Source organism: Pseudorca crassidens, chromosome 4 (genome assembly GCF_039906515.1).
Source record: "Pseudorca crassidens isolate mPseCra1 chromosome 4, mPseCra1.hap1, whole genome shotgun sequence".
NCBI classification, from domain to species: domain Eukaryota; kingdom Metazoa; phylum Chordata; class Mammalia; order Artiodactyla; family Delphinidae; genus Pseudorca; species Pseudorca crassidens.
In genome coordinates this window covers 3,475,482-3,502,968 of record NC_090299.1, presented here as the reverse complement: position 1 = coordinate 3,502,968, position 27,487 = coordinate 3,475,482, and the positions used below count along the sequence as shown (strand labels likewise).

Below are 27,487 nucleotides of genomic sequence, written 5' to 3'. Positions count from 1 at the left end.
GACACACTTTTCTCCCTCTACCTGGTCAACTCCCACTGACCCTTCAATGTCTCACCTTCAGTGTCAATTTCCCCAGGAAGGCTTTGTAGCCACCTCTGCGCCAAGTACAACCATGGCAGACACACCCTGAGGTGACCCCCAATGAGTCACACCCCTGTATGATCTCCCCCTCTTGGGTGCGGGCAGAACCCGTGACACCTTCTGGCCAATACAGGTGACAGAGGTGACGAATTGTCACTCCCCGGGTCACATTACATTACATAAGAATTCATCTTAAAGGGTACAAATGAACTTATCTACAAAACAGAGTTACAAATGTAGAAAACAAACTATGGTTGCCAGGGGTAAGTGGGGGGAGGGATACATTGGGAGACTGAGATTGACATATACACTCTACTATGTATAAAATAGGTAACTAATAAGTACCTCCTGTATAGCACAGGGAACTCTACTCAGTACTCGGTAATGACCAATTTGGGGAAAGAAGCTAAAAAAAGAGTTGATATATGTGAATGTACAACTGATTCACTTTGCTGTACAGCAGAACTAACACAACATTGGAAATCAACTATATTCCAATAAAAATTAATTTAAAAAAAGAATTTGTCTTAGACTATAAGGAGAGGTTCTACTTACAGGCTTTGGAGAAGTCACCTGTGGATGGTTGTAGGACCTGAGCATCGCCTCCAGCTGACAGTCAGCAAAGAGCTGGGCCCCCGGTCAGGCAGGCCTGCAGAAGCGACATCTGGAACCAACCTAAAGGAGCTTGGCAGGACTCTTCCCCAGTCAAGCCTCCAGGTGAGGATGCAGCCCAGACAAAACACTGAGTGAGCCCTGAGCAGAGGACCCAGCTAACATGGGCTACACTCCAACCCACAGAAACTGAATTAAGAAATGTGTGTTACATGAAGCTGCTATATTTGTGGTTATTTGTTATGAAACAATAAAAAACTAAGACTGGGTCCCCTCCCCAATACATACATTCACAGCCCCCTGTACTTCTTTCTGGCATTCATCACGATTCTACTAATTTGTTCAGCATTGCTCTCTTGCCACCAGCATGAAAGCCCCACGAGAACAGAAATGGAGTGTGTTGTGCTTCAAATGACCTCACAGTTTTCTTCTAAGGCAATTGGTCAAAGGTAGACTAACCCATCAGTGGGTCGGCTGGCCCTACTGTCCTTCCCAGCCCCCTTTTTCCTGGGCATAGTCCATCAGAGACACTCAAATAGTTTTCTGCCTTCCTAACCTCCCTTATAGCCCAAGGTGGCCATGTGTTATTGTCCTGGCCAGTGAGACACAGGGGAAGTTGGAAGAAATGTTTTCAGCAGTGGTGGCCTGGAGCCAATGTGGACCAGACCATGAGAGCCAATTGCTCATTGTTTAGGAATTTTGCAAGCCAGTTGTTAAACCCAATCATTACCCAAAAATTAAATTATATAAACTTACGATGAAAATCATATTAAAAGCAAAGATAATAAATACTGAAAATTCCTTCCTTCCTAATTATTTCACTGCAGTTTACAATGATCTATGCCACTGAGGATTTTACATCTATCATAACTGTACGATAGAAATAGTATATGATGGTGTGCTACAGTCATCTCTTCCCACACCCGCAGCGAGCAATGTCATGTTGGTAGCTTGAAATCAGATGTGGTAGGAGAATTTATACCACAGAAATTGGTAATTGGTACAAGTCAGGACTTTCTTCCTTCCTTCCATCCCCTAGAATGCTGGTAATTGAAGATTTACCAGCACATCTTCTAGGGAAGATTTTTCTCCGCCAGGAAAGGAATAGATACAGCTTTTTCTAAGCAGTAGGGATTAGTACCTTGGACACACATGTGATGTCTGGAGCTGTAGCAGCCATCTCACAATGACAAGCAACAGTCAGAATCAGAGAGATTCTGACTCTCCTACCCCTGAGCCACTGAATCAAGACCAGGAATCCTCTACCTCCAGATTCTCTATTAGGTAGGAAAAACAAAAACCTTATTGATGTAAGCCACTGTTAGTCAATTTTTGTGTTACTTACAGAATTCCTAACTGAAGTGTATAGACATTCAAGAAACGTTTGTCAAATTAATAAACTCAGCCTGACCATCCTTCCTCATCAGTGGTCATCCTGTTTGGGCTTATGTCCACTAACAAGAAACTCACCACCCATTACACCAGTCAGGGTACAACTGCACAGCTCTGACTAGTAGAAAGTTTTTCCCTATATAAAACTGAAATTTTGGAACCTCTTGAACCTCAGAAAATAAGTCCAATCCCTCTTTGCCACCACAGCCCTTCTGATGTAAAGAGAATGTTCATTTGATGGGAAAATAAATCAAGGTTTATTGATCCGAGAGCTGGGCCAACACTCTTTGTAGAAGTTCCTGACCTAGTTTGATACTGTGAAGGGCTATGAGGTAGGGTTAGTGACCAGAGATCTCTTCCAGATTCTTCCAGTAACACATCTCTTGAGGAAGAAAGTTAATTACAAACTATTTATGTCACAAGGTAAGGTGCATTTCCATGACACCTTTGATGCAGTCTTCCTAGATTCTGGAGCCTAGAGGGAGCACGTATCATCTATGGCAACTGGGCACCTGTGGGAAATCCAAGCCCAGGTTAGGATGTGATGTGAGTTCACCAAGGCACTGAAAGCCCACAGGGCTGCCGCACTGGTCATGTATCGCTACATAACATATTACCCCAAAACCTAGAGGCTTAAAACAACTTATAAGTATTATCTCACAGTTTTAGTGGGTCAGCAATCTGGCACAGCTCAACTGGGTACCTCTGGTTCAAGGTCTCTGACAAGGTTGCCACCAAGCTGTTAGCTGGGGCCACGGTCTGATGTGAAGGTTTGACTGGGGGACGGATCTGTTTCCAAGTCACTCATATGGCTTCTTGTAGGCCACATTCCTCACAAGATGTGAACGCTATGCAGGGCCACTCGCAACACAGCAGCTGACTTTCCCCAGAACACCTGAGATGGAAGCTACACAGGTTACCGGAAGATACCATCAACTTCACTGCGTTCAATCAGAAGCAAGTCAGAAGGTCCAGCCCACACTCAATGGGAGGGGACCACACAAGGGTGGGAATACCAGGAAGCAGGGATCATTGGGGGTCTTCTCAGAGGCTGCCTACCAAGCTGCTGAAAACTCATGATTAAAATAAAATCTTGGGACTTCCCGGGAGGTCTGGTGGTTAACACTCCATGCTTCCAGGGCAGGGTGCACAGATTCGATCCCTGGTCAGGGAACTAAGATCCCGCATGCCACGTGGTGGAAAATAAAATAAAATAATGAAATGAAATGAAATAAAATAAAATAAAGTAAAATCTTAAAAGCAGACATAGAAAACAAACACCATATTCTGGGGAATAACAATAAGACTTACAGATAACTTCTTACCCAAAATAATGGAAGTCAAAAGACAATGGGATAACAGTCTCATAACGTTGAAAGAAAAAACAAAACTGTTAATCTGTCTCCTCCAAAAGCTACAACCACTTACATGCACTGTTTTCTGTCTCCTTCATGCACATGGCATGATGGGAAAAGAGTCACTTCCCAGCTGGTCCTAAGCATGTCATTCTCCTGCTCTGCTTGGTGCCTTTGCAAACGCTGGTCCAACAAGTTATTATGGTGGCTTGGTGTTTGGAGAAATAATAAGTTTGAGAGTAATAACAACCATCTCTTGAAACCCAGCTCTAACACCTGTATGACCTTGGCAAGTCTCTTAGCTTCTCTGAGCCTCAGTAGACACAACAGTCAATATGCATGATCCCCACCATGCTGGATTTTTCTGGGAATTAAATGAGATCCTATATGTAAATTGCCTGGCACCTAGTAGGCACCTTATAGATGTAAGTTCCTTTCCAGCTGAAGCTCTGACCTGGCAAACTCCTACTCATTCTTCAAGACCCAGCTAAGTGTCATCGCCTCTGTGAAGCTGCCTCCACTCCCCAGGAAGGCCTCCTTGCCTCTACCATGATCTCACTGCTGCTTGAACAACCTGCCCTATATTATTCCATTTAACACCCTGCACCGTCATGGTCTGTTTCCAGGTCTGTCTCTCCCATGTAACAGCAAGCTCTTCCAGGGCAGGGTGTGTTTGATTCATACTTGTCTCCTTGGTACCCACAAGGCACCTGGCTCCATTGTACATGCTTGATGGAAATGTGTTATTTGATTGGAACAATTTAGGGTTAAAACGTGTTGTCCAGACCTTGTGCTTATGCTGATCCTATTCCGGACACAAGATAAGCAGTGTCTCAGCCTTCCTTTCCTCCTTCCTTCCCTGTCACTATGGAAGAAGGGACTTCCCCTCCCCCAGGACTGACCACCCTGTATAAAAAACACCCTCTCTTGTCACTCTCTCCCTTTATCCTGTTTGTTTCTTCCTTAGTATTGATCCTCTCCTGACGCGTGTATTGTCTGTCTGCTCTTCCCACCCCAGATAGAAGGTAAGCTCCAGATTTTTATCTATCCCGTTCACTGTTGTATCTGGAGATCCCGAAAGAGTGCCTGGCACACAGTAGGCACTCAATAATTGCTGAATTAGTCAGTTAGTCTCATAGGGTTGAAGAGATTCAAATCGTTTCCAGTCTGCCTGGTAGGCACGTGATTCCAGTCCATACTGGTTTCTCTTTCTCTTCTCACTTCCTCTCTCCCTCCATCACTCCCCTGCCTCTTTCCCGTTGGTATTTTTATGCTCAGGTCTCTCTCATTAAAAGAAGAACACATCCCCTACACCATCATCCATGCCAAAAGGCCCTCCCTCTGCCTCACCCTTCACCCTTCCAGCCACTGCCCCGAGCCTCTCCCCAATGCGGACTCAGATGTGTATTCCCAAGGTGCCTCCCCCGCAAGCCTCAGTCCACTCTGCCTGCTGTCCACCTCCCCCCGCCACCTCACATGACTCTCCTTGCCGAGGTCATCAACGAAATAGTTGGGAGTAAACCCGAAGGATGCCCTTGGGTCCTACCGGACTGCCCTCACCTCGCCATTTGCTCTCTGAATCCCTCCCTCCGTGGACCCCCTTTCTTCCCTTGAGCTCGGTCACACCACACCCTCCTGGTCCTCTGCCCACGTCTCGCTGCCCCTCCTTACTCTCCTCTGTACTCTGTTCTTCTCCACCAAACTCTGAAAGGTTCACTCTGCTTACTCGGTACCATGTCCCGGGACAGTCTCCTGCAAGCCCGTGACTCTGCTCATCCCTCGCAGACATCCGTGAGGACATTTGAGACATCCACTGAGCCTCATGGCCAGCTGTCTCCTGAGCACGTCCCCCTGGAGGTGGGTACCTCATGCGTGACATGCAGTAGACAGAACTGTCTTCTTCCACGCACCCCAAACCTGCTGTCCCCCCCATTTCCTTGCCCCTCCACCATCTCTCTCATTGCCACGTGGGAAAGCAGGGTCCAGTCTGCACCCGGCTCCTCATCCTCCAGCCCAGTCAGCAGGTCCTGCTGAATCTCCTTCTGGAACTCATATCCTCCACCCCAGCCTCCCTGCCACGACCTCCTCCCAGGCTGCATCTCTCCCCAGCATCACGGCAAAAGCATCTCTATCAGTCTCTCTGCCTCAAGGCCTGGCCCCTCCAACCGCTTCTCCTGGGAGCAGCCCAAGGCAAAGGAAGGGGGCGGAGATAGTGCTTTAAGAGCAAACCTCAAAAGTCCTTTCCCAGAGAAAAGCACATATATTTGTATGGGAAGCCACCTGGAAGGTTAGCTTTGATGATAAAGACCCACTGGTCATCGGTGGAGGGGCTGAGGCAGAGACACAAAGAGAGCTAACCTGCTCTGGACAAGGACGGATGGGCAGCTGCATTTGGGAGCACCCCCAGAGAAGGGGAAATAAAGACGGCAGAGGGGTGAGGGCAGCGGGCAGAGAAGAGGAAAGCGGCCGTAGCGGGAAGCTGGTTGCTGGGAAATGTCTAGTGGCAGGTACAGCCTGGGACTTTTTTTTTAACTTTCCATTTTATATTGGAGTAGAGTTGATTAATAACGCTGTGTTAGTTTCAGGTGTACAGCAAAGTGATTCAGTTATACATACACATGTATCTATTCTTTTTCAAATGCTTTTCCCATTTAGGTTGTTAACGTAATATCGAGCAGAGTTCCCTGTGCTCTACAGCAGGTCCTTGTCGGTTATCCATTTTAAATATAGCAGTGCGTACATGTTAATCCCAAACTCCCAGTCTATCCCTCCCTCCCACCCTTCCCCCCCACCCCGATAACCAGAAGTTCCTTCTCTTAAGTCTGTGAGTCTGTTTCTGTTTTGTAAATAAGTTCATTTGTATCATTATTTTTAGATTCTGCACGTAAGCGATATCATACAATATTTCTCTTTCTCTGCCTGACTTACTTCACTCAGTGTGACGATCTCTAGGTCCATCCATGTTGCTGCAGATGGCATTATTGCATTCTTTCTAATGGCTGAGTATTGTATATATGTACCACATCTTCTTCATCCATTCTATTGATGGGCGTTTAGGTTGTTTCCATGCCTTGGCTAATGAAAACAGATGAACATTGGGGTGCATGTATCCTTTTGGACCATATTTTTCTCTGGGTATATGCCCAGGAGTGGGATTGCAGGATCGTACGGTAGCTCTATTTTTAGTTTTCTGAGGAACCTCCATACTGTTCTCCATAGTCAGCCTGCGACTTTTTAAACAGGGATGTCCAGAGGCCAGTCCCTCACCCAGCACCTCCACTAACCCCAGGTTGCAGCGTGATGCTCATCCCTTGGCCTCTCTCCCTGTCCTTCAGTGGAAGTCTAGCCTTGTGTGAGCAGAACTGGGGCGAGAGGAGTTCTTGGTCCATAAAGCGGGGGCTGGGCCCTGTCTGCATCAGCTTGGAGTGCAGAGAAGGGGCTGGTACAGAAGGGGAGAGACCTGCTAAATCTCTCAGTATTCTCACCACATTGTCCAGAACCTTACATGCTTTTTTACCCAGCAAGTGGATTAAAGCCACTTCAACCAAAGCCACCAAGCTGTATTTCACTATTTAAAAGAGTTTAAGTCACAGGTTGGTACATACATAGATTTCTGACCAGCCAGCCTACCAGTGACAAGATAAAGGTATGGGTGCCCTTGTCCCCCAAGCCCTAAATGTATCCCCACATGGGACTGACTGGTCTCCAAGGTCCTCTACGCCACCACCATCACTCTGCTCTGGACTAGGATGAATGTGATTGATTGAATGTGAACCCACGGGTGCACGCATGCATCCATTCAATGTTCATCTTCTGGCGGCGGTAAGTTGTGCCTCTTTACACAAGAAAATGATTCACACAGAAACTTGTACCAATAAGTAGTTTTCCCCTGGGACTCTTTATCGAAAAAAATAAGCACAGAACAGGCAGCATTCAAAGTTGCTGAATTTGAGCCTTGTGCGCGGGAGGTAGGGAAGGAGGAGGGTTAGCGCTCGGTGGTCCTGGGCTGGAATCCCAGCACCTCTGCTGAGCAGCCGTATGATGGTAGATAAGTCACCTAATGTTTCTGAGCCTCAGTTTGCTCATCTGTAAAATGGGTGCTTGTTCAGCTAGATGATAAGGTATGTAACACTCCTCGCCCCACGCCTGACATGCAATTCGTTCTCCAACACGGCAATGACAGAGGATACAGACACGGGCTTTGGTCTGAATCCGGCTGCCAGTTACCAGCTGTGTGCTCTCGGGCCATTTGTCTAACTTCTCTGAGCCTCCATTGCCTCAGCTGTAAAATGGAGATACTGCTACCTAGTTTACCAAGCTTCCTGTGGGCACTCCGGAAGGATCCATCGTGAGATGCGGAAAGTGTTTTCTGTAGGCTAGAGAGAGAAAGAGCTCTGTGTGTTAGTGAGTCTGGGATCAGCAGTGGGGGTGAGGCCACGGCGCAGGGCCCCTGCCCTACTGCAACAGCAGCGGTGCCCATCACCCAGGCTCCCTCCGGGGCCCTGCACGGTTATGCCACGTGGCTCTGCTCACACCTGGGAAGGCCAGAGCACTAGGCTGGCTGTAAGAGTAGACTTTTCTTTCCCTGCCCCCCGGCAGGGGCGGCCTGATGGAAGACAGGTGTCCCCAGAAGTAACCCCAGAAACCAGAACTCTGTACAAACGGTTTAAGCATGGAGGAGGGAAGGGCCGGGGAAGGTAAGGAAGGTGCCAAGGGAGGCGTGTCCAGGAGCAGGTGGCCGCCGTGGGCAGCGGGAACTCAAGCCCAGTGTGGACAACCTCGGAGATGTCCCACCCATGGGGGAGGGTCTGGGGAGCCTCACTGGTTAAGGCTTCCCCGGAGGTGGGTTAACTCCCTGGGGCTCCAGGCCTGCCCCTCACGTAGGCTGAGCAGAGCCCAAGGCCGGAGGTGCAGATGGTCTCATAGGAGCCTCCAGATGCACGGATCCTGCTGGCCCCAGGCCTCCAGGCAGGCCCGGCAGCGTCTCCCTGGCAGGGTGTACAGGTCATTATGAGCCGAGGTGGAAAGTGTCCCAGGCACAGCCAGGCTACTGTGGAGCCCAGGGCAGGGAGGGCCCCAAACCCCAGATATACTGTGCAGCTCCTGGAGGCTCCAGGCAGCTTCCGGTCCTAAGCCTTTGCTGTGCTGTGTCCTCGGCCTAGAATGCCTCTTGCACCCGTCCTCACTCCGGCCTTCACTGGCCAACTCCTGCTCACCCCTCTGAACTCAGCTGTAGTGGGGCTGGGTGTAGGAAGCCTTCCCAGATGCCCGCCCCGCTCCCAGTTAGGGTCCTTCCCATGCCCCCACCCTCCATCACAGCACTTCTACCTGTGCTGCTGTTGCCTGTTCCTGTGACCCTTGTACCAGTCAGTCAAGCTGCATAACAAAATACCCAGACAGGGACTTAAACAACATTATTTTATTTCTCATCGTTCTGGAAGCTGGGAAGTCCGAGATCACGATGCTGGCAGATTCAGTTCCCGGAGAGAGTTCTCTTTCTGGCTTGTAGATGGCTACCTTCTCCTGTGTCCTCCCATGGCCTTTTTCTAGGGCCTATGCAAGAAAACTTCTTATAAGGCACGGACCCTATTGGATTAGGGCCCCACCCTTATGACCTCATTTAACCTTAATTACCGCCTTATACGCCCGTCTCCAAATACAGTCACACTGGGGGTTAGGGTTTCAACATATTAATTTGTGTGTGTGTGTGTGTGTGTGTGTGTGTGTGTGTGTGTGTGTGAGACACAATTTAGTCCATAGCACATCTCTTCCATGGGTTTGTAATCAGTTCTTGAGGTCAGGGACAGTATCTTCTTCATCTCGGCTTTGTCACACCCAACTCAGTAATATTTGTTCATAAACAGGGTTATCTGAATGGAAGGAAGGGTGGTAACAGTTTGGGGAGAGGGGTCGTATCCTGGAAGTCTTTGCAGAGAGGATGACATCTCAGCTGGGTATCGAAGGATGAATAGGAGTTTGCTAGATGGGGCAAAGCAAAGAGCCCTTGTTAAGGGCGCCACGTTTGGGAGGGAGGTGAGAAGATGATGCTCAAGAAATAAGGCTGCCAGAATGGAGGAGTAAAGAAGAGTCTGCAGAGGGAATCAGTGGCCAGATGGTGCCCATGAAGGAGTCGGAGGACAGGCCACGGAGGTCCCTGTGGTGAGGTGTCCAGGCAGGAGATAGCACAGTCAAGCCTGCACTACAGACCAGTTGCTGTGGGCCTCTGAGCACAGGGTGGACTGGAGGAATGACAAGGCATGTAAGTATTAGGACAGAGAGATTCGGGGTGTTGGAGGTGGGAAGCACGGGCAGGATGTGGCGCCTGCTCTGTGGAGCGCTCAGAAATGATGTGCAGCTGAGGAGGGTTCAAGGTGCTCACGCTGCAGACAGGAGAAAAGGAAGCCTCTATTATTCATGAAACCTGGCTCAGTAATAGCCTGTCAGCCTCTGGCGGTCACCAGGGAGGCACTGATCTCCTTTCTCATTTAATTTGTCAGAAGTGCTCTCACACTGGGGGACGTGCCCTCTCAGCCCGTGGGCTGGGAACTGGGCCAGATCCTGGCTCGCGTAGCACAGGTGGATGACTTACCCAATACCAGGGCTTCTTCCACTCTTGAAGGTGGGGAAGGTGGAGGCTGGGGAGGGGGAGACAAGGGGCCAGGGGAACTAGCTTCTGGAATGATCCAGATTTCACCCGTTTAGTAGACAGCTTTCCCTCTGCTGCAGCAGCAGCCTGGGAACTAAGAAAGACAATGGCAAGGGGTGGAGGTGATGTAGGGGAGGGGGGCCTGGAAAGGAGCAGAAGGAAGGTGGGGGCGATGGCCTTGGAGGAGGCGGGGAGAGGCGGGGGCAGTGGCAGTGGGAGGGGCAGCTGGGGCTCGGCCAGAAGGAGCCCACCCTCCACCTGCCGAAGACTGAGCAGCAGGGCACGCTCAGTGCCCTCGGGGCCGGGGCCGGCGGGCTGTCTAGGGATCGAGAGTGTCCCTGACTGTCCACAAAGACCAAGGCTTCTCTGGATGGTGAGATGGAGTAGCTGCGGGCCTGGTCTGAGGGCGACCTGCGCCCAAGCTCTGCACCCGGGAGACAACGCCCCTTATCCAAATGCAGAGGGCGGGCTTTAGATCTTTTATCTGACATTCCCCGTGCCTCAGTTTCCTCATCTGCAAAGTGGGGATTACAGAAGGGTCCGCCTCATAGTATTATTGTGAGGACTTCAGGTGCTCAGAACAGGGCGGGACAGACAGTGAGATCTGTAAAGGGACTTCTTCACCTCCCGCAGGAGCTGTGCCCAAGCCGGGTCCCAGGCCGGGGTCCTGGGGGTGGGCCTGGAGGCCCTTCTCCCTCTGCTTCCCCGGGAAGGCGGGCTCACAGGCAGGCCCCCTCCTGGTGGTGCTGGCCGGTGAGGGTGCTTCTGCCAACCCCTGTGCCACCAGCTGTCAGCCGGTGGGACCTTAGGTCCAGGTGCGGGTCGGGTAGGACGTGGACCATTCTTGCAGACTTTTCTGAGCTAAAACACACGAAGCAACGTCTTCCAACTCAGCTGTTCCAGAAGCTCTGCATTGGCGCTTCAGACTCTGGTGCGTTAAGGAAACTGATACAGTCCCTGGTTCCTCATCCGTCTCCTGTTGGTTCTCACCTGGCTCAGGACTTAGAGCAGGGGTGGGTGGGCTTATGGCCAGCCCCAAGCCACTCCCAGGGCCACTCACGACGTCCTTCATGCTTGTGACGGGCCACTCCAGCTCCATCTCCTTCCTGCTTCCCCCTCCTGCTCTCCTGACCGACTTCTCTCTGCGCCCTCTCTTTACTGCGTGGGCCCTGCTGGCTTGCACTGTGGCTGGGTGTCCCCTGCTTCTGTCCACCCCCCGGTTGACTCATGCATCTCACAGTCTGGCTCCCTGAGAGAGTGCTGACTGGGTAGACCATCTCCACGCAGAATGGAGCCTCTCGGGCTGGGCCTGGGGAAGAAATGTCACACAGGGTGACCAGGGAGTCTGCTCTGCAGGGAGCTCAGGGGCCATTCTTGGTCTGGTTACCTGTGCTGGGGGAAGCAGGTCGTGGGCAGGACATGGTGATTTGTGGGTAAAGCGCATTAAGGAGGGGCCACGGAACATGGCAAAGCCTCGGAGGGACTGGGGTCCATGTGGTGCTGGTGGGCAGCTGGGTACTGATGAGTGAGGGCAGCTCACCTGCAGAGGATGGTGACCGGGGCAGCTGGGGGCCTCCTGACACGGAAGGCACGGGGGGTTGAACATGGAGACAAGAAGGCCTCGGGGAGCCTGGGCTGTAGAGCTGGGAGTGCCCACCCATAGAGCGGGTCCTCTCCCCTTCTCAACACACGGTGCCGTGCTTCCCAGATGCCTCTGCAGCTGCGTGGAGCCACGGGACTAACTCTGAACAATGGGCCTGACTGGTGGCGACACGTGTCACTTCTGAGCCAAACCCTAGGATGGGCTGTGTGGTCCGCCAGCCTCTCTTCGTCCTCACGTTCAAAGCAGTGAATTCTGAAGCACTGGGTTGAGATTCCAGTGGCTTAGAAGGCACAGCTAACCTGGCGAGAAGGGTCCAGGAAGGAGGCCTGTAGACATCTCCCGGCCCCATGAGTCTCGGCGCTCCTGACACAGGCCCAGGCTGGGGCCCATTCGGGAATGTTGGTGCCATTAGCAGACTCCAAGGCTGGCGTGGAGAACGGGGCCGGACTTGGCTTGGGACTTTGGGGTGGGCAGCCCCTTAGAACCCGAGACAGCTGGGGCTCAGGTGGGGATGTAAGCTCTGGGGGACACGGGCTGGCTGTGCATACCTCCAGCACCCGGGACAGTGCCAGGCGCAGACGGGGGCTCAGCAAACGTACTCTAAACGACCCTACACACCAGGCACCGAACGGACACTCCACTAGCCAGAATGACAGGTCCCAAGCCTCCTGCAGCAGCCGGTCTTCCCGCTCAGGACACTGGAAGTGTCTCATCTTCCAGGTCCGCACTGTCTAATCGACAGCTGCGAGTCACGTGTGGCTACTTAAACTGACCTTTAAACTAATGAAAACTTAAAACTTAATTCCCTAGTCACACCTGTCACGTTTCAAATGCTAGTGGCTGTCATACTGGGCAGTGTGGGTACAGAACGCTTTGCAGAAAGTTCTATTGGGCTGCGCTGCTCTAGGAGCACCGACACCAGGAGGAACTCTGGGCTCGAGCACCGACACCAGGAGGAACTCTGGGCTCGAGCACCGACACCAGGAGGAACTCTGGGCTCGAGCACCGACACCAGGAGGAACTCTGGCTCCAGTCCTGTTACCAAATAGTCCAATGACGGGCCACAGAGCACTGTTATGAGACCGCCAGCCCTCTTGCAGGGAAATCATCAGTAAACAGATAAGAAGAATGTGCTGGGGAACTCTATTCAATATCCTGTGATAAACCATAATGGAAAAGAATACGAAAAAGAAGGTACATATGGGTATAACTGAATCACTTTGCTGCACAGCAGAAATGAACACCCCATTGTAAATCAACTACACTTCAATCAAATAAACTTAAAAATTAAAAAAAAATTAAAAGAAGAGAGAAAATGCAAGATGTCTCCAAGTCAAAGTGAAACTGTGATTTGGGAAAAAAAGAAAAAAAAGAAGAATGTGCTGACACAGGGGCGGGCATTGGTGGGGAAATTCCTAGAGTCAGCAGAGGGGCCTGTCTGAGGTGGGAACTTCAGAGCCAAACCAAGAGGGGTGAGAGGGGCCCTGCCTAGAGAAGAAGCACGCCCGCGACTCCAGGAGGGAGGAGAGTGTGTGCAAAAGCTGAGGGCTTGTGCCGAAGGAAGGCAGCGCGGCTGTGACGTATGGACAGAGGCCAGTCCCGTGTGGAGCAGGGAGAGGGGAGAGCGGGGGGTCATAGAAGGTGCTGTTGGGGGCTTGACACGATCCACCTGATGGTTGCAAAGCATCACTCTGGTTGTCTGTGAAAAATGACAGGTCCGGAGGTGAGAGTGGGGACAGAAGGCTGATGGCGAAGCTGGGTTCACCCAGGTGAGAGGTGAGGGTGGAGGGAGTATGGTCAGGGTGACCACATGTCCAGTTTGCCTGGGACAGGCCAGGTGTATGCTGTGTCCCTGGGTCATTGGGCCACCTTCCACTCTCAGGATGTTTTCTGATCTGGATAATTCCGTGACAGTGTCTGCTGAGACGGAGAGATACAGAGAGATGCTTCAGGGTGGAACCAGGACCTCTGACAGGCCATCCTTGGGGGCGAAGGAATGTGCTGGTTTCTGACTTGCAAACCTGGGTATACGAAAATGAGGCAGATTGTGTACACGTGGACAGGCTTCTGGGTCTTTATGAGAGTCATTAATGTCATTGGAATAAGATTAGAAACTGCTGTGGATTAAATGTGTCCCCCAACTCCATATGCTAAAGCCCTAATCCCCAGTGTGACCGATTAGGAGGGGGCCTTTGGAAGGTGATTAGGTTGTGAGGGTGGGCCCCTCACAATGGGATTAGTGCCCTTTGAGAAGCTGAGCGAGATGAGAGGAGAGATGATCTCTCTCTGCCCTGTGAAGACACAACTCACACCTCTGTAAGCAGGAAGCAGGCTCTCACCAGAACCCGATCATGCCAGCACCTTGATCTCGGACTTCAGACTCCAGAACCAAGAGAAAGAAATCTTTGTTGTTTAAGCCCCCAGTCTATGGTTTTTGTTACAGCGGCCTGAGCAAACAAAGGTAGAGATTATAAAGCATTTCATCCCAGGATGACATCTGCCGACCTGCTGGGCCCTCCCTGGAGGGAGCCCGGCCTTCATTCTCTTCCTTTCCTTAGCCACGTGCTCCAGCCATAACCAGCAACCCAAGTTTCCGTAACCGGGGAAGCTGCCTCTGGCTCAGGGTCCACTCCTGCTGTTCCCTCTGCCTGGAACACCCTTCCCTTCCTTGGCCTCTGGGAACACCTCCTCACCTGTCAAGAATTAGTTTGGCAACACCTTCTCAGAAAGCCCGGCCCCCTGACCTCTGGGGTGTATATGGGGCCTCCTCTGGACCTTCTCCAAAGGGTCAGTCTTGTTGTCATTGTCTGTTTGCCGGTCTGTCTCCCCAGCCTGACTGGGGACAGGCATAAGCATCCCTCCCGTCAGCACCTGGTGCCTAGCTGAGGGGCTCTAGAGCAAGCAGAGGGCCCCACCCTTAGGGCCTGCCCCTGAGAGCGCTGCCCCGGGGCGTTCCCGATGCCAACCCTGGGGCCGTCCCGCCCAGCTCTGTGCAGGCTTCCGGGGTGACCACTCTCGGCAGACGCTCTCCCCAGCGACTGTCAGCAGAAGGGGGTCCATGCCTAGAAACGACGCACCTTTAGAAGAAGCGGCTTTTCACTTTCACAAGTTATAATACATCATCCTTTATTTTTCCAGGCTCCCCTAGTCCGACATGACGTTCACTAGTGAGAAACCGGGGGTTTCCAGTGGCCAGGGCTCAGATCGCAGAGTGGAGGGACGCGTACCAGGTGCTGCGAACTCCGCTCCCTGGCCAAGCTGGGCTGGTGAGAAGCCGGGCGCGCAGAGGGACTGGCGTGTTACGGGGCCAAAAGGAAGCTGAGTGACGGTGACTCACGGATGGGAACCTCGAGGACACACAGAAAGATGCAGCTTCACAGAGACGGGGAGGGGGACAGACTCCGGGGACGCTTCTGCAGTGTTTCACGGGCCTCTCGACGCACTGACAAACACTCCGCGTCAGGCGCCACGCTCTAGCCCACACCGAATCACGAGCAGGACGCCTTCCCGCGGGGGACCCACCAGCCTCCTGCCGTGGATGCCCTGCTGACTTTGTGATCCAGGTGCCACCTCCCATCCCGTCTCCCCGAGGGTCTGGCTGTCGGTCTCAGGACCGGGCACGAGCATCCCTCCCTGGGGGTGTCTGTGTTTTATAGGGGAGAAGGGGGGAAGGGGGGACACCCCTGGCCATGTCACCAAGAGGGCATGGAAATCCTTCATTCTGGGGCACTGGCCGTCAGGGGAGGATGTCTTCTCTCCAAGACTTGGAAAATGACAGCGAGAAAAACAGTGGTGGCTGTACTTTACGTGTACTTACACACAGCATTATGGGGGGGCGGGGAGTGGGTCTGCCTTTCGGGGTACCTGTATGACAGGTCAAAAAGCAAAAAAGCACAAAGAAAACAGACAAGGGGTCCTGTGTGTTAGGAACACACCCCAAACCCGAAACCACGCAGATGCGAACAGTGGAGAATCAGGCTGGAGGTGCTCCCCTGCGGTGGGACCATAGAATTAAACTCTTTATATATGGCGTCTTTAAGTAGGCTCTACTTTTTAATAAAATAAAAACTTTTGTGTTACTCTAAAGATATCATTTAGGCATCTAAGGGATGATCTGGAAGAAAAATGCAGTGCACGGGGGGCCCTGGCAGAAGGTGCCTGTCTAGACTGAAGTTCCTCCCTAAACAGCGATTCATCACAAAGGCCGTAAAAACCGAGCCCCATGCTTCTTGCAGCCCTGGGTGGCACGCCCCCTGCCTCGGGGGTGGGGGGCCCGTGTGCCAGGCCGTGCCTCCTGAGGCTGAGCGGGTGAGGGGGGCCACGCCGTGCGCCCACCCACCCATGACCCTGTCATCGACAGACCTCCTCAAATCTCCGGTCCCATCGCCTCTGTCCTACCAGCGTGGGGTGGGCACTGCCCGGAGGCCTGGGGGCTGGGCTGCCCTTGTCTGTTCCCCCATCTCCGGGGCAGTGACCTTGCAGCATCTCCGTGATGGCAAGCAACAGCGGGGAAGGAGTAGTGCAAAGCCAGGCGTCTGGGCCCTAAACTACGGGCGGGAGCGCTGCTGGCAGAAACGGGGGTGGGGGGGGCTGCACCTGCTCTGGGACCTCCTCCCGCCCCCAGGCCCCAGCCCGGCCCTTCCAGGCGCCCACCGTCCACCGTGGACATAGAGAAGCCGAAGCCAAGTGCAAGAGGAGGGGTCTGGTGGCTCCCGCAGGCATGCCCGTGGTCAGGGCCTCGGCGCGTCAAAACAGCAGGGCTTTCTTCTTGAGGTCGTTCCTCTTCCAGAGGGCCAGGCGGTCAAACTCTTCCATGCTCATCCCAAACACTTCCTGGAACTCCTCGGGCGACAAGTGTCTCTTCAGATAAAAAGGAAAACCCAGAGGGGAGCAGTCAGCAACTTCGGCCCCTGAGACGGGATCTGCAGCAAGGATGGGGTGGTCCCCTCAGCGCGCCCGGGGCCCTCGGGCTTCCCACCTTCCCTCTGTATCCCCATCGCTCTGCTTTGCAGTGGACAGAACCAAGCCCAGAGGAAAGAGATCCGGTTAGGGCCCCAGGCTGGTGACCAGCTGCAGAAGTGGGGCCAGAGCCCTGCCTCCTGACACCTACAGACACGTGTCCCACTGCAGACGAAGTGTGAAAGCACACGCGGGAGAGGACTTCCTCCTGCCGGGAAATGGCTGAGATTTCAGGAGATTTGCATATGTGGGTACATTCATGATCTCATTTAATTTTCACGGCCGCCGTTTGAGAGCCGGAAGTGAGTGGTTTATTTCGCCCCCATTTCACAGATGAGGACGCTGAGGTATGGAAGGTGAGCAAAGGAGCCTCAGTTCAAATCCTCCCTCTTCCCCTCCTCTGCTGTGTGACCGTGAGTGAGTTTTTTGTCTCTCTGAGCCCGATCCTGGGGGCACAATGGAGAGGCTGAACGGCACGGTGTCAAGGGCACCTGCGCCAGCCAGCCTCTGGAGCCTCAGTCTACTCACCTGTAAATGGGGTCACCCTGGCAACCCGCCCAGAGCTGTGTGGGTGAGTGGGTCAGTGCAGGTCAGCTCTCAGGGCTGAGCCCGGCCACGGGCGGGGCCAGTGTGCGTTGGGCACGCTTGTTATGATCCGAGATGGAGCCACCTCTGTGGAGCTTGCCCTGACTGCCACCCGAACTCTAGACTGTTCCTTGCAGGTCTCTGCTCCCATCAACCCCACATCTGTCTTCCTCAGCAGGCTCTGAGTAACTCCTTGTCCTCCGAGACCCGGCTCAGGTGGGCACGGCACCATCTCCCGGGGGGGCTTCCCAGGGGGAGTGAGGCTGTCCCCCTCCTGCCTGGGAGGGCTGAGGGGAAGACGGAAAGGAGGTGGGGGACAGTCTGCAACAGGAGGGGGGGGGGTCAGTTTCTGGCCCCAGAGGACCCGGTTCAGATGCCCCTCTGGCCCCCATTTGAGAAGTGCGGATTCCGCGTGGCTGTGTGGAAACCAGTATGGCTGTTCTTCCACGTACTTAGCAGGATCACCGTGCGACCCAGCAGATCCACTCCCAAGCAGGTCCCAGATGACCCAAACCAGGGACTCGCGCGGACACCCGCACACCCACGTTCACAGCGGCATCATTGACAAGGGCCAAGAGCGGAAACAACCCAACTGCCCATCGAAGGACAAACGGATAAACAAAACGAGCTCCATTCAGACTCGGGAACGTGGTTCGTCCATAAAAAGTCGTGAAGCTCTGACGTTCGCTAAGACACGGACACGGCCGTGAGGCTGACCCCATTTATACGAAACATCCAGGATGGGCAGACCCACGGGGACCAAAACCAGAGTAGTCACTGCCGGGGTCTTGGGGAGGGAAAGGACCGGAGAATAGCTGGTCAGTGGTACGGGGTTTCCTGCTGGGCTGATCAAAGTGTTCTGGAATTGGATAGAGGTAGTGGAGGTCGTACAACCTTGAGAATGTATTAAACGCCACTCAGTCATACACTTTAAAATGGTTAAAATTGTGACTTTTATAATTTAAAAAACCCAATTCTTGCCCCTCAAAGAGTGGTTTCCTTAAATTTACAACAAAACACCTCATACTCAAGGTTACTGTGATGATCGAGAGAAAACGGTGTGAAGACACATGGCTAACTACGGAAAGCAGAAACATCAGAGTCACTGCCACTTGTGTCCTGCATAAAAATCACCGAATATGTGTGGCACGCGCTGGGTTTTGGAGCCCAGTTGCTGGCAGGATATGGGGGAGGGAACCCAGGGGACCCATTTTTGCTGAGTCACAAAAGGCCCTCCTAACTGAATCTGGGCCTGGGGTCCTCAGAGGGCGCACACACTCTCTCTCTCTCTCTCTCACACACACACACACACACACAGACATAGACATATATAGACACAGACAGACACGCACGGAGACACACACACAGACATATACAAACACACAGATACACACAGACATACTAGACACACACTCACACAGAGACACACAGACACACATGCACACACAAGACAGACACACACACAGAGACATATACAGACATGCAGACACACACAGACATACACAGACACATAGATACACACAGACATACTAGACACACACTCACACAGAGACACAGACATACACAGATACACACAGACACACGCACACCATCAAGCTAGTCTCTGCCAGGGAAGGGCCGTGAGCTGCCTGCTGCCGTCTCGCACCTGCGACCAGGAAGAAGGTTCGGGCATATGCCAGAAACGAGCCACCTGCGTGGCGCTGACACTGGGGCTTCCTGCCGATCTGGGGAAGCCACAACCCAGCCCACGGGGACTCAGAACTGTCACTTCAGACAGCAGCGCCCACTTCAAGGAGTCACTTCCCCCGGCACCCCCCGCAGGTCCCATGCAGCCCGTCCTCCAGCCTCCAGACCAAGATGCCCTGAGAACTGAGTCCGAAAAGCTGAACAGGAACCTGGGTTCTACGGGCAAGGGGACACCCGACCTCGGGGACCTGTGAACTGGGGACATGTGGTGGGTGAGCGGGCAGGAGGACAGGCAAAGGAGAGGACCCTCTGGGGCTGGCGCTCCCAACCCTGCTCCCCCCGCCTGGCCCCCACCTGGCCACAGGAGCGCACCCCATTGCCGGGGAGGCAGCCGGAGGCAGGAGGGAGGGAGGGGTGCTGCACGGTGTCCCAGCTGGGTTCCCAAGCCCGCAGGCCTGTCACAATGACCCTGGGTGCTTGACACATCTGAGAGTGCCTGAACCCTCCCCTCTGCCCCCCCAAAACCTCCCAAGGCAGCCTTAGGGGCCCAGGAGCCCACATGTGTCACATGCCTCCCAGAGCAGCTGATGGCAGCTGGGTTTGGGGACTCAGGCTAAGGGCAAGTCCTGGGGGCTGGCAGGGGCCCCCGGGCTCTGGTCCTGTTTCTGTAGGCTGCCTGAGGGCTCTGGAGGGCGGGAGAGGGTCACATGGGGAAGACCTGGCGGAGGGATCTGTTCAGCCATCCCAGCTCCAGCTGTGTGGTCTCTAGTATCTCACCACACCTGGCTGATCCCACAGCCTCCCAGGGAAGAAGGGGCTAAGGGCCCCCGCTCCTGGCAGCTGGGAACTTGGTAATGTCCGTCAAGGCAGCGTCAGGGCCCCCCATCCAGGGCTCTTCTTGCCCGCCCGAGTGCCTGCCGCAGCAGGAGGAACGTGGCAGAGCACGGCTGACCCCAGAGGCCAGAGCCGGCTTTCTGACCCTGGCCCAACTCCCCCGGCCGCTGGCTCCGGAAGGCTTCCCTGCCCCGCCAGGCACGGCACGGCCGAATTCCCTCCTGAGCCGGCAGGAAGGCAGCCCAGGGCGTGGTGCCTGGGCCGAGGGACGTCCCGGGATGGCCTCGCTTCTGGGGTGCACTGGGGAGAGCCCCTGGGGAGGAGGCCGTTTTTGCAGCATGGTAGGGGTCCCACACGCTTTGCCAGGGGTCCGCCTATGTGTCACCCTCCAGGGCAGCATCGTGCAAAGACCTCGGGCTCAGGAGCCAGACACACAGGAATCCGGTCCTGGCTCCAGGCCTGTCCAGCTGTGCTGAGCGACACGACCTCAGTTGTGATGTTTGTAAAATCGGAATCATCCTGTCTGTGCCTTAGCCCACTCTCCCTCTGCCTGGAATGCCTCCTCCTCTGCCCACGTAACCCCTACTCACTCCCCAGACCTGGGCTTGGGTGTCAGCTCCTCCAGGAAGTCTCTCCTGACTGCACCCGTCACCCCAGGCTCCCAGACCCGCAAGCCTCCTTTCCGTGGTGTAAATACACGGCCAGTTTCAAGCTTCCAACGTGACGCCACTGAATGCAGAGCTGGAAAGAGATGCCCGGGGGCACAGTCACAGATTATTCCTCCCGCGCACAGATGCAAGAGCGGCTAAGTAACCTTGAGAGCACAGATGGTAGTAGAATGTGGCTGAGAGATTAGGGAGGAGGGAGTGTTGGGTATTTATCACCTTTGCTTTAAATGTAATTTTCATAATCCTAAGTTTACATCATTTGTTTTTCAGTAATGGCTGGTTTAACAACCAGCGTGGGAAGTTCCTGAAAATATAACAACACGAGCGGCTCTAGCAGCCCCTGATCTCTGAGCGAGCCGGATGCACTAGGGGTCCCTCCGTAACGAGCACCCCCGGGCAGGGAGAGGGCCTGTGTGCCCGGGACCCTGCATGGGGCGCTCCTGGGTGGTAGGGTGAGCGGAGAGAAGGGAGGGGAAGGGCTGGTCCTATGCAGGCGCTCTGCTCTCTCCTCATTCAGGTGCCGGGACGCAGAAATAAACCAGACCAGGTGCGCCCACCCCACAGAGATCGCACACCTGCCGGGCAGGTGGGTCAGAGCACAATTAAGTCCATTCGAGGGCCTGGGACCTGGAGGCCTTGAAGCCTTGTGAAGCACTGATGACATGCCACCAGCATCTTACAGCCAGAGGTAGTTTTCTGAGGGACATGATCTGACTTAAGCCTGTAACCTGGCTCCATCGCCAAGGGCTCCCTGAATACAGGAATCAGTAATGGCCACTAACCTCTGCTCGCAGCAAGGGCTCCTCAAGGGACGGCAGCCGGGAACCCAGGGCACACACGGCTCTGTGACAGATGCACACGTGCACTCACACCCAGGGAGGCAACGAGTGTGGGAGCTGGTGGTGCTCAGAGGACATGGACCGGGCCACAGACGGGGACGTCTCCCGTGTCACCCAGCCTGCAAGTGGCACATTAGAACTCGGACCTTCTGGCCGGGGGGCCAGGGCTCTTTCTGAGAAGCTGTCACCTGCCGTTCCTTGAGACCGCCGTGCCGTTCAGACCAGCAGGTCCACGCAGCTGGGGGGCTACCCCTCCCCTTGGCAGACGGGCCCACCGAGACCTGTGCACCTGGAAGCCGGGCCATGCATGCTGTCCCTCTGGGGCAGAAAGCCCCACTATTTCTGGGTCACGGGCCCCCCGAAACGATGGCGCAGTGGCCCATTTTGATAGAATCACGCACACTCATACACGCAGCGTCCGGGCCCAGGAGGCCTACTCGGGGATCCCAGTTCAGACCCTGAACCCCGCCATCCTCCTGCACTGATGCAGGGCCACTGGCCAGGCTTGGGAAGGGACTTCATGACAGCTGCTGCCATCGCCACCTGCCCTGGGATTCTAGTTTTCATTTTACGACCTCAGGAAACCCAGGCTCCGAGAGGTCCCATGCCTCGCCCGAGGGCACGCAGCCTGGGCGCCAGGCCAGGTGGCTCAAGGGCCCTCCCTCAGTCCTGACTCCCTGCCCGCTGATGCAGCTTCTGGAAGCGTCTGGGGCTTTGTGGTGGAGGCCCTTGGCCTGTGCTCCCCCTGCTCTGCAGGGTATCCCAGGCTAGCTGCCACCCTGCTGGGATTGGCCTGCAGGGCATTCCCAGTACCCCCTGCCCACCGCACCAAGTTCAGATGTCCCACGCCAGCCCACCGGCCACTGCCAGGCCCCCTGCTCCAATGGGGGCTGATCAGGTGGGCTCAGGCCCCAGACCCGCTCAGCCTGCGAATCCTGGACCGGCAAGGGCCCACGTTTCTTCTGAGGCCTGGGTCCCACGGTGCCTCCCTGCCCCACACACTGTACAAGGAGGCCCTGTCTGCAGAGGGGAGCCCTGCCCTGCTGAGCTGGGTCCATGCTCTGAAGCTTCTGCCGTCTTAGCCGGAGGTCCCTGACGTCATCGCCATAACGACAGCATCACCATAATGACAATGATCCCAGCCATCTGCGGACTGCTCCTCTGGGCCAGGTGAAGGCCGGGAGCTCTCCATCACAGGCTCGTGATGTCTGCATAGTGTATGGGGAAGGACGGGGACGGAGGCTCCGAGATGTGGAGTGACGTGGCTGCCAGGTGGCCCCGAGGCCCTGCCTCACCGTGTCCTTGCCCACCTCTTCCACCACCGTTCTGCTCCACGGTGGGCACCTACGGGTTCTGGAACATGCCATGCTCTCCCTCCACTGCACAGAGCTGCTCCTCCTTCTTCTACAGGTACCAGTTCAAATGCCCCCCTCCTCCAGAGGGCCCTCCTGGATTGCACTAGCCAAGCGAGCAGGCCCCAGGCCATGTGTGTCCCTCAGTACGGAGCCACTGCTGATCTCACCTGGTTCTCAGCTCCAGCAGGGCAGGATGGGCTTGTCTCCCATCCTCACCCAGGGACAATCTGTGCTCTTTGCATCCCTGAATCTACATCTGTGCTCTCACCTCGCCGGCCACGCTGCCTCCCAGCTTCCTCCCTCCTCCTTCAGAGCCCATTCCACTTGCCTGCCCTACTCTGCACTGTGTCTCCCCCCTCCCTCCCCGCCCTCCACCCCGAAGTCCCTGCCACTTGGCCTGGCCTTGGAGGACTGTTCCTGTTTGTTCTCCGAGCCTCTCCTGGGAGGCCCCAGGGTCCTGGAGGCTGCGGCAGACCCATCTCCCAGGCACACCCAGTGGCCGGGAACCCACACTTCACCATCAGTCTGTCAGGTTCTTATCAGACCGGTTGGATGGGTCTAAACAAAGGACGTATTCTTTGACTGCGGGGCCTTATTTTTCAGGCACATTCCTACAACTTGGGCTTTTCCTGCTTGAGCAAACTCAGGTGTGCGTTTAGCCTCAGGGTCTGGCAGAGGGGGCCCCAGAGGAGCCGCTCAGCCTTGCCTCTGCTGAGCACTCAGAAAGGAGGACCCTGGGGACTCGCCGGGACACACCCTCCTTCCAAACCTGTTCAGCCGGCAGCCTTTGCTCTCTGCATGAGTCAGCCTGGCTAGGCCCTGGTGCCCGGCTGCTTGGCCAAACTCTAGTCTAGGGGTGGCTGGGAAGGTATTCTGTCAATGTGGTCATGCCTACAATCAGCCTTTAAGTGAAGATGACCCTCCCTAATGTGGTGGCCTCATCCACTCCACTGGGGCAATCACTGAGGGCTTCCTGGAGAAGGAGATATTCTGCTTCTACCTGTCGGCTCCTGCCCGAGTGTCCATCCAGCCTGCTGCTGGTCTGCCCTGCGGATTCCACACTTGCCAGCCCCACGGGAAGCCAATTCCTTAAATTAAATTTCTTAATACATGTCTATGTCCATATCTGTCTGTCCGTCTGTCTACCTGTATCCTGTTGGTTCTGATTCTCTGGAGGGCCCTGGCTGATACACTTTCCTACCTAAGGAGCCAAATGTGTGCTCTGGGAGGTTGGGGCAAGGAAGGGTGGTTAGAAATTCACTTTTAATTCTGTAATTAATCCAGGAAGATGCACAGCGCGTGGCCCTGTGTGACTACTTAGCTGGAACCCCAGGTCTGTCCCCCGGAAGCCGAGGGCCTGGGGATGTCCTCCAGCTCCCCTACCCCCACCCCTTCCCACCAAGGCCTCCTCTAGCTGCTGCACCAACTTGTGAAAACCAAGTACAGGAACGTGTCCAGTGCTTGGAAGAGCCTAGTGATCAAGAGCTTGTAAACAAGCCAAGTCTGATAAATTCTCAAACATCCTGTTTTTTCCCCATATCGGGCAGCAGGGAGGGACCTCTGTTCTCCTGGCGGCCAAGCCTGTGGCGGATCCTACCTCCATTCACAGCCAGCCACCTTGCTCTTCCACTAAGTTCTTAGCAATCATTGTTCGGCCAGCCCATAGCACCCCATCCCTGTGGAAACCTTTTTCTAATCCATACTGGCCTACTCGGTTCCCAGGTTGGTAAACTGGGGGCAACATGGACAAAATAATTAAACCATGTGTACATCACACCTGCCTGGGGCTCGCTCACGGCAGGTGCTCATGGCTACTTCTGAACAACTGAAGAGATGCTCAAACCACCCAGCAGGACAGGCAACAGCGATGTCATCTGACAAGTAAGGGTCAGGCTCAGAGTGGTTAAGTAACTTGTCTGTGGTCACACAGCTAGACATTATGGAGACTGGGTTCACACCCAGGCCATCCCGACCCTAAGTGCTCTCTCCCTCCACCAGGATGCCACCTTTGGATGGCAAGAGGCTGATGCACGAGCCCAATGGCCAGTCTTTCGGCAAATGTCGGGCAGCCGGGCAGAGGTTTGCAGGAGTGGCCTCAGGTAAGAGGACACTTGAGTCTGCCCGGGGCAGGCAAGGCTCTTCCCCCTCAGAGTGGAAACTCCTGGCACAGCCAAACGCAGGAAGGATCTGAGACCCTCCAAGGCATGAGGTCCTTGGGTGCCAGGGGTAGGCGCTGGGACCCAGACCCCCCAGGACAGAAAGTGCTGGATCTCAGGGATGGTGTGAAACTGGCCCCGGACGGGTCTCCCCGGGAAGCCCGAACCTGGCTCTGCGCACTGGGATCACACGATTCATCTGACCGCCTTCCATGTGACAGCGCTTCCAGAGCAGCGGAGGACGGCCACCCTCCTTCCAAACACCTCCATGAGTCACCAACCTTTACTGAGCACGTACTATGGGCTTCCAGGGGCCGACATGGCACCTTCCTCTCTGTCAGGCTGAGCATCCTGTACTCCCTTGTCTGTGCCTCACAGGCCAGAGCGACAAACACCATCAGAACCGGGGTTCGTCCTGCCGCACCGAGTGACCACCACTTACCCAGCACCCCATCCCGACAGCCCGGAGTCACGCCAGGCGTGTCCCTGCCCCTCCCACTTTGACCTCCCAAATCGGGCCTGAATCTACCCGCTTCTCACCTCCGCACTGCCACCACCCTCTCCAAGATGCCATCATTTCTTGCCTGGATAACCCAACCGCCTCCAAAACGGTTTCCCTGCATCCACACGGCCAATTCAGGCTTCACGGTGCAGCCTCGGGCACTGTTTTACTTATGTAATCAGGTCGTCCTGCAACTTAAAAGCCTTGCCTTTCCTAGAAACCAAACTGCTTATGTGGCTCAGGGCCCTACGAGGCCTGGCCCCTCCTGCCCATCACCCACTCAAGCACAGCTAGTTCCTTCTCAAACAGCCTATGCTGCCTCCTGCCCCAGGGCCTTTGCACCTGCTGTGTGCTCTTCCTGGAATTCTCTTCCTACCTGCCATGACTCACCTTAGGTGCAAGCGCGCGCGTGCACGCGCGCGCGCGCGCACACACACACACACACACACAAGCAGGCACACTTACTGCACCCAATTAACTTTTACCCCCTTTTAAATGCTCACAGGCCCACCCTCCTCTCCTTTAGAGCCCTTACCTTGGTGTGTAACTTCACACACTCATTTGGGTCATCAATTGATTGACGTCTACCTCCCACCAAGCTGAGTCTACGGGCAGAGCTCATGCTGGTTTCTGCTCATCGTGTGTCCCCTAGGGCCCAGCTCAGTGCCTGGCCCGTGTTCACCAAACCAGTGAGACTCGGCCAAGCACTCTGGCGGTAAAGGATGGATAACAAGCCTTGACCATTCGACGGACAGAGTGGTCCTCCTTCCAGGGACCGACCCTACAGAGGTGTGTGGGAACCACCAGCTGTCTGCCCACGTCCATCTTCTCCCCTTGCTGAGCACACAGCAGACCTGCAGCTTTGCCACGTGACCGAGCCCCAGCCAACGGCCTCCACAGCCTGGCCCCTGGGACCCTCCCCGGTGTGGAACTGAAGCTGAGCAGGACACTGTGCAGTTCCTGGGCATGGAAGCCTTTCTGTGCCCCCCGTTTCTTGTTTGTAGGGAACAGACTCCAGTCACCACGACCTTCCCTGAGTTCCAAAGGGAAGATTCGAACAGCTGCTAATCAGGGAAGGGACGGGATGCAGAAACAAGGGAGATTGGCCAAGAAACGCTAGTGCAGCCTTGGGGCAGGTCCTGGCTCCACCTCGAGGGATACACAGAGCAATATATTCTGAGCTCTTTATAGAACTAAATCCCCAATAAATGGAAGATGTCAGTATTCTTCATTCTAGAAAAGACCTCCTGAGGCCAGATTAAAGGAGTGCAGGCCCTGCACACACCCCAATCTTATCAGCAACCCCCCCCCCACCAACCATTGCTAGAAAACTCATCAAATCCACCCAGGTTGGGACATACAGTTTTCGGCCTCAGAACGGGATGTGGGACCACCACGCAGCCAACTAAAAGGACGGGCAGATCCCCATGAAATGGCACGGAAAAATGTTCACATAACATTTAAGAGAGAAAAAGCAGATGTCAAACTGCATAAACAGTACGAGGCTACTTATCCAAAAGAGAATTCAGTTATCTCTGGGTATTTGTGCAAAAAAAGAGATTTCCGGAAGCATGTCTGCCCCGGAGCTAACAGGAGTCTTGACTCGGTAGGGGAATTCCATGTAATGTTTACGTTCTTTGTGTTTTTCTGGACTTTTACAAGAGTTATGAATTGTTTTTATATTAAAAATAAAGCTCTCTCCCCTGAAATAAAAACAGCGGTGTCCCTTTCTCTCCTGCTGGGAGGTAGCCCCTCGTGAGCCCCTCCTGGCTCACACCCCAGCTCCAAACCCCGAAGGCTGTGGGACGCGTTGTTTGTTATAACGCTTCCAATTTGCCTCCCGGCTTGCCTGAGATCAGGAAGAGAATGATTACAGAGAGACGCACCCTTGGGTGTGTTCTTGGAGATTTGGGTGATTAAACCCATTACCCCCGTCCTCCAAGGTTTTTTTTTTAAAAAGGGAAACATTTACACGTATTAACCACTTGATGTTTTGCACCTTCTCTCTGTACTGTAGGAAAATAAGGGTTGGGGTATGGGAGTTGGTTAAAGCGAACCCCAGACCCAAGAGGGAAGTAGCAAGTCCCAAGGGGCGGGTGGCCCCGAGGCTGCTGCTGCGTCAGGAGCTGAGCGGACCCCCCCTACACCCCACGGTGGGAGCCAGGAGCCCTCAGGGCACCCACGCTTAAGGAACAAACAAGCAGAACAGGGGGA

At 54.5% G+C, this 27,487-nt stretch overlaps 1 protein-coding gene across 27 annotated transcripts in view; it reads right to left on the bottom strand.

Annotated features, from left to right (window-relative positions):
- Nucleotides 1–14,798: 14,798 nt before the first annotated feature.
- The window catches only part of ABLIM2 (actin binding LIM protein family member 2), a 150,808-nt gene continuing 138,119 nt past the window's right edge, over nucleotides 14,799–27,487 (bottom strand). For 21 of the 27 annotated variants that reach the window (XR_010942828.1, XM_067735003.1, XM_067734995.1 and 18 more), the window contains one exon: nucleotides 14,799–16,549. Coding sequence is in view for 19 of the 27 variants with exons in the window: in XM_067735003.1 (XP_067591104.1) it covers nucleotides 16,436–16,549 (114 nt within the window). In the remaining 8 variants the exon portion in view is untranslated. The remainder of the gene's footprint in view (nucleotides 16,550–27,487) is intronic. The other 6 variants (XR_010942826.1, XR_010942831.1, XR_010942832.1 and 3 more) reach the window with 4 other exon arrangements.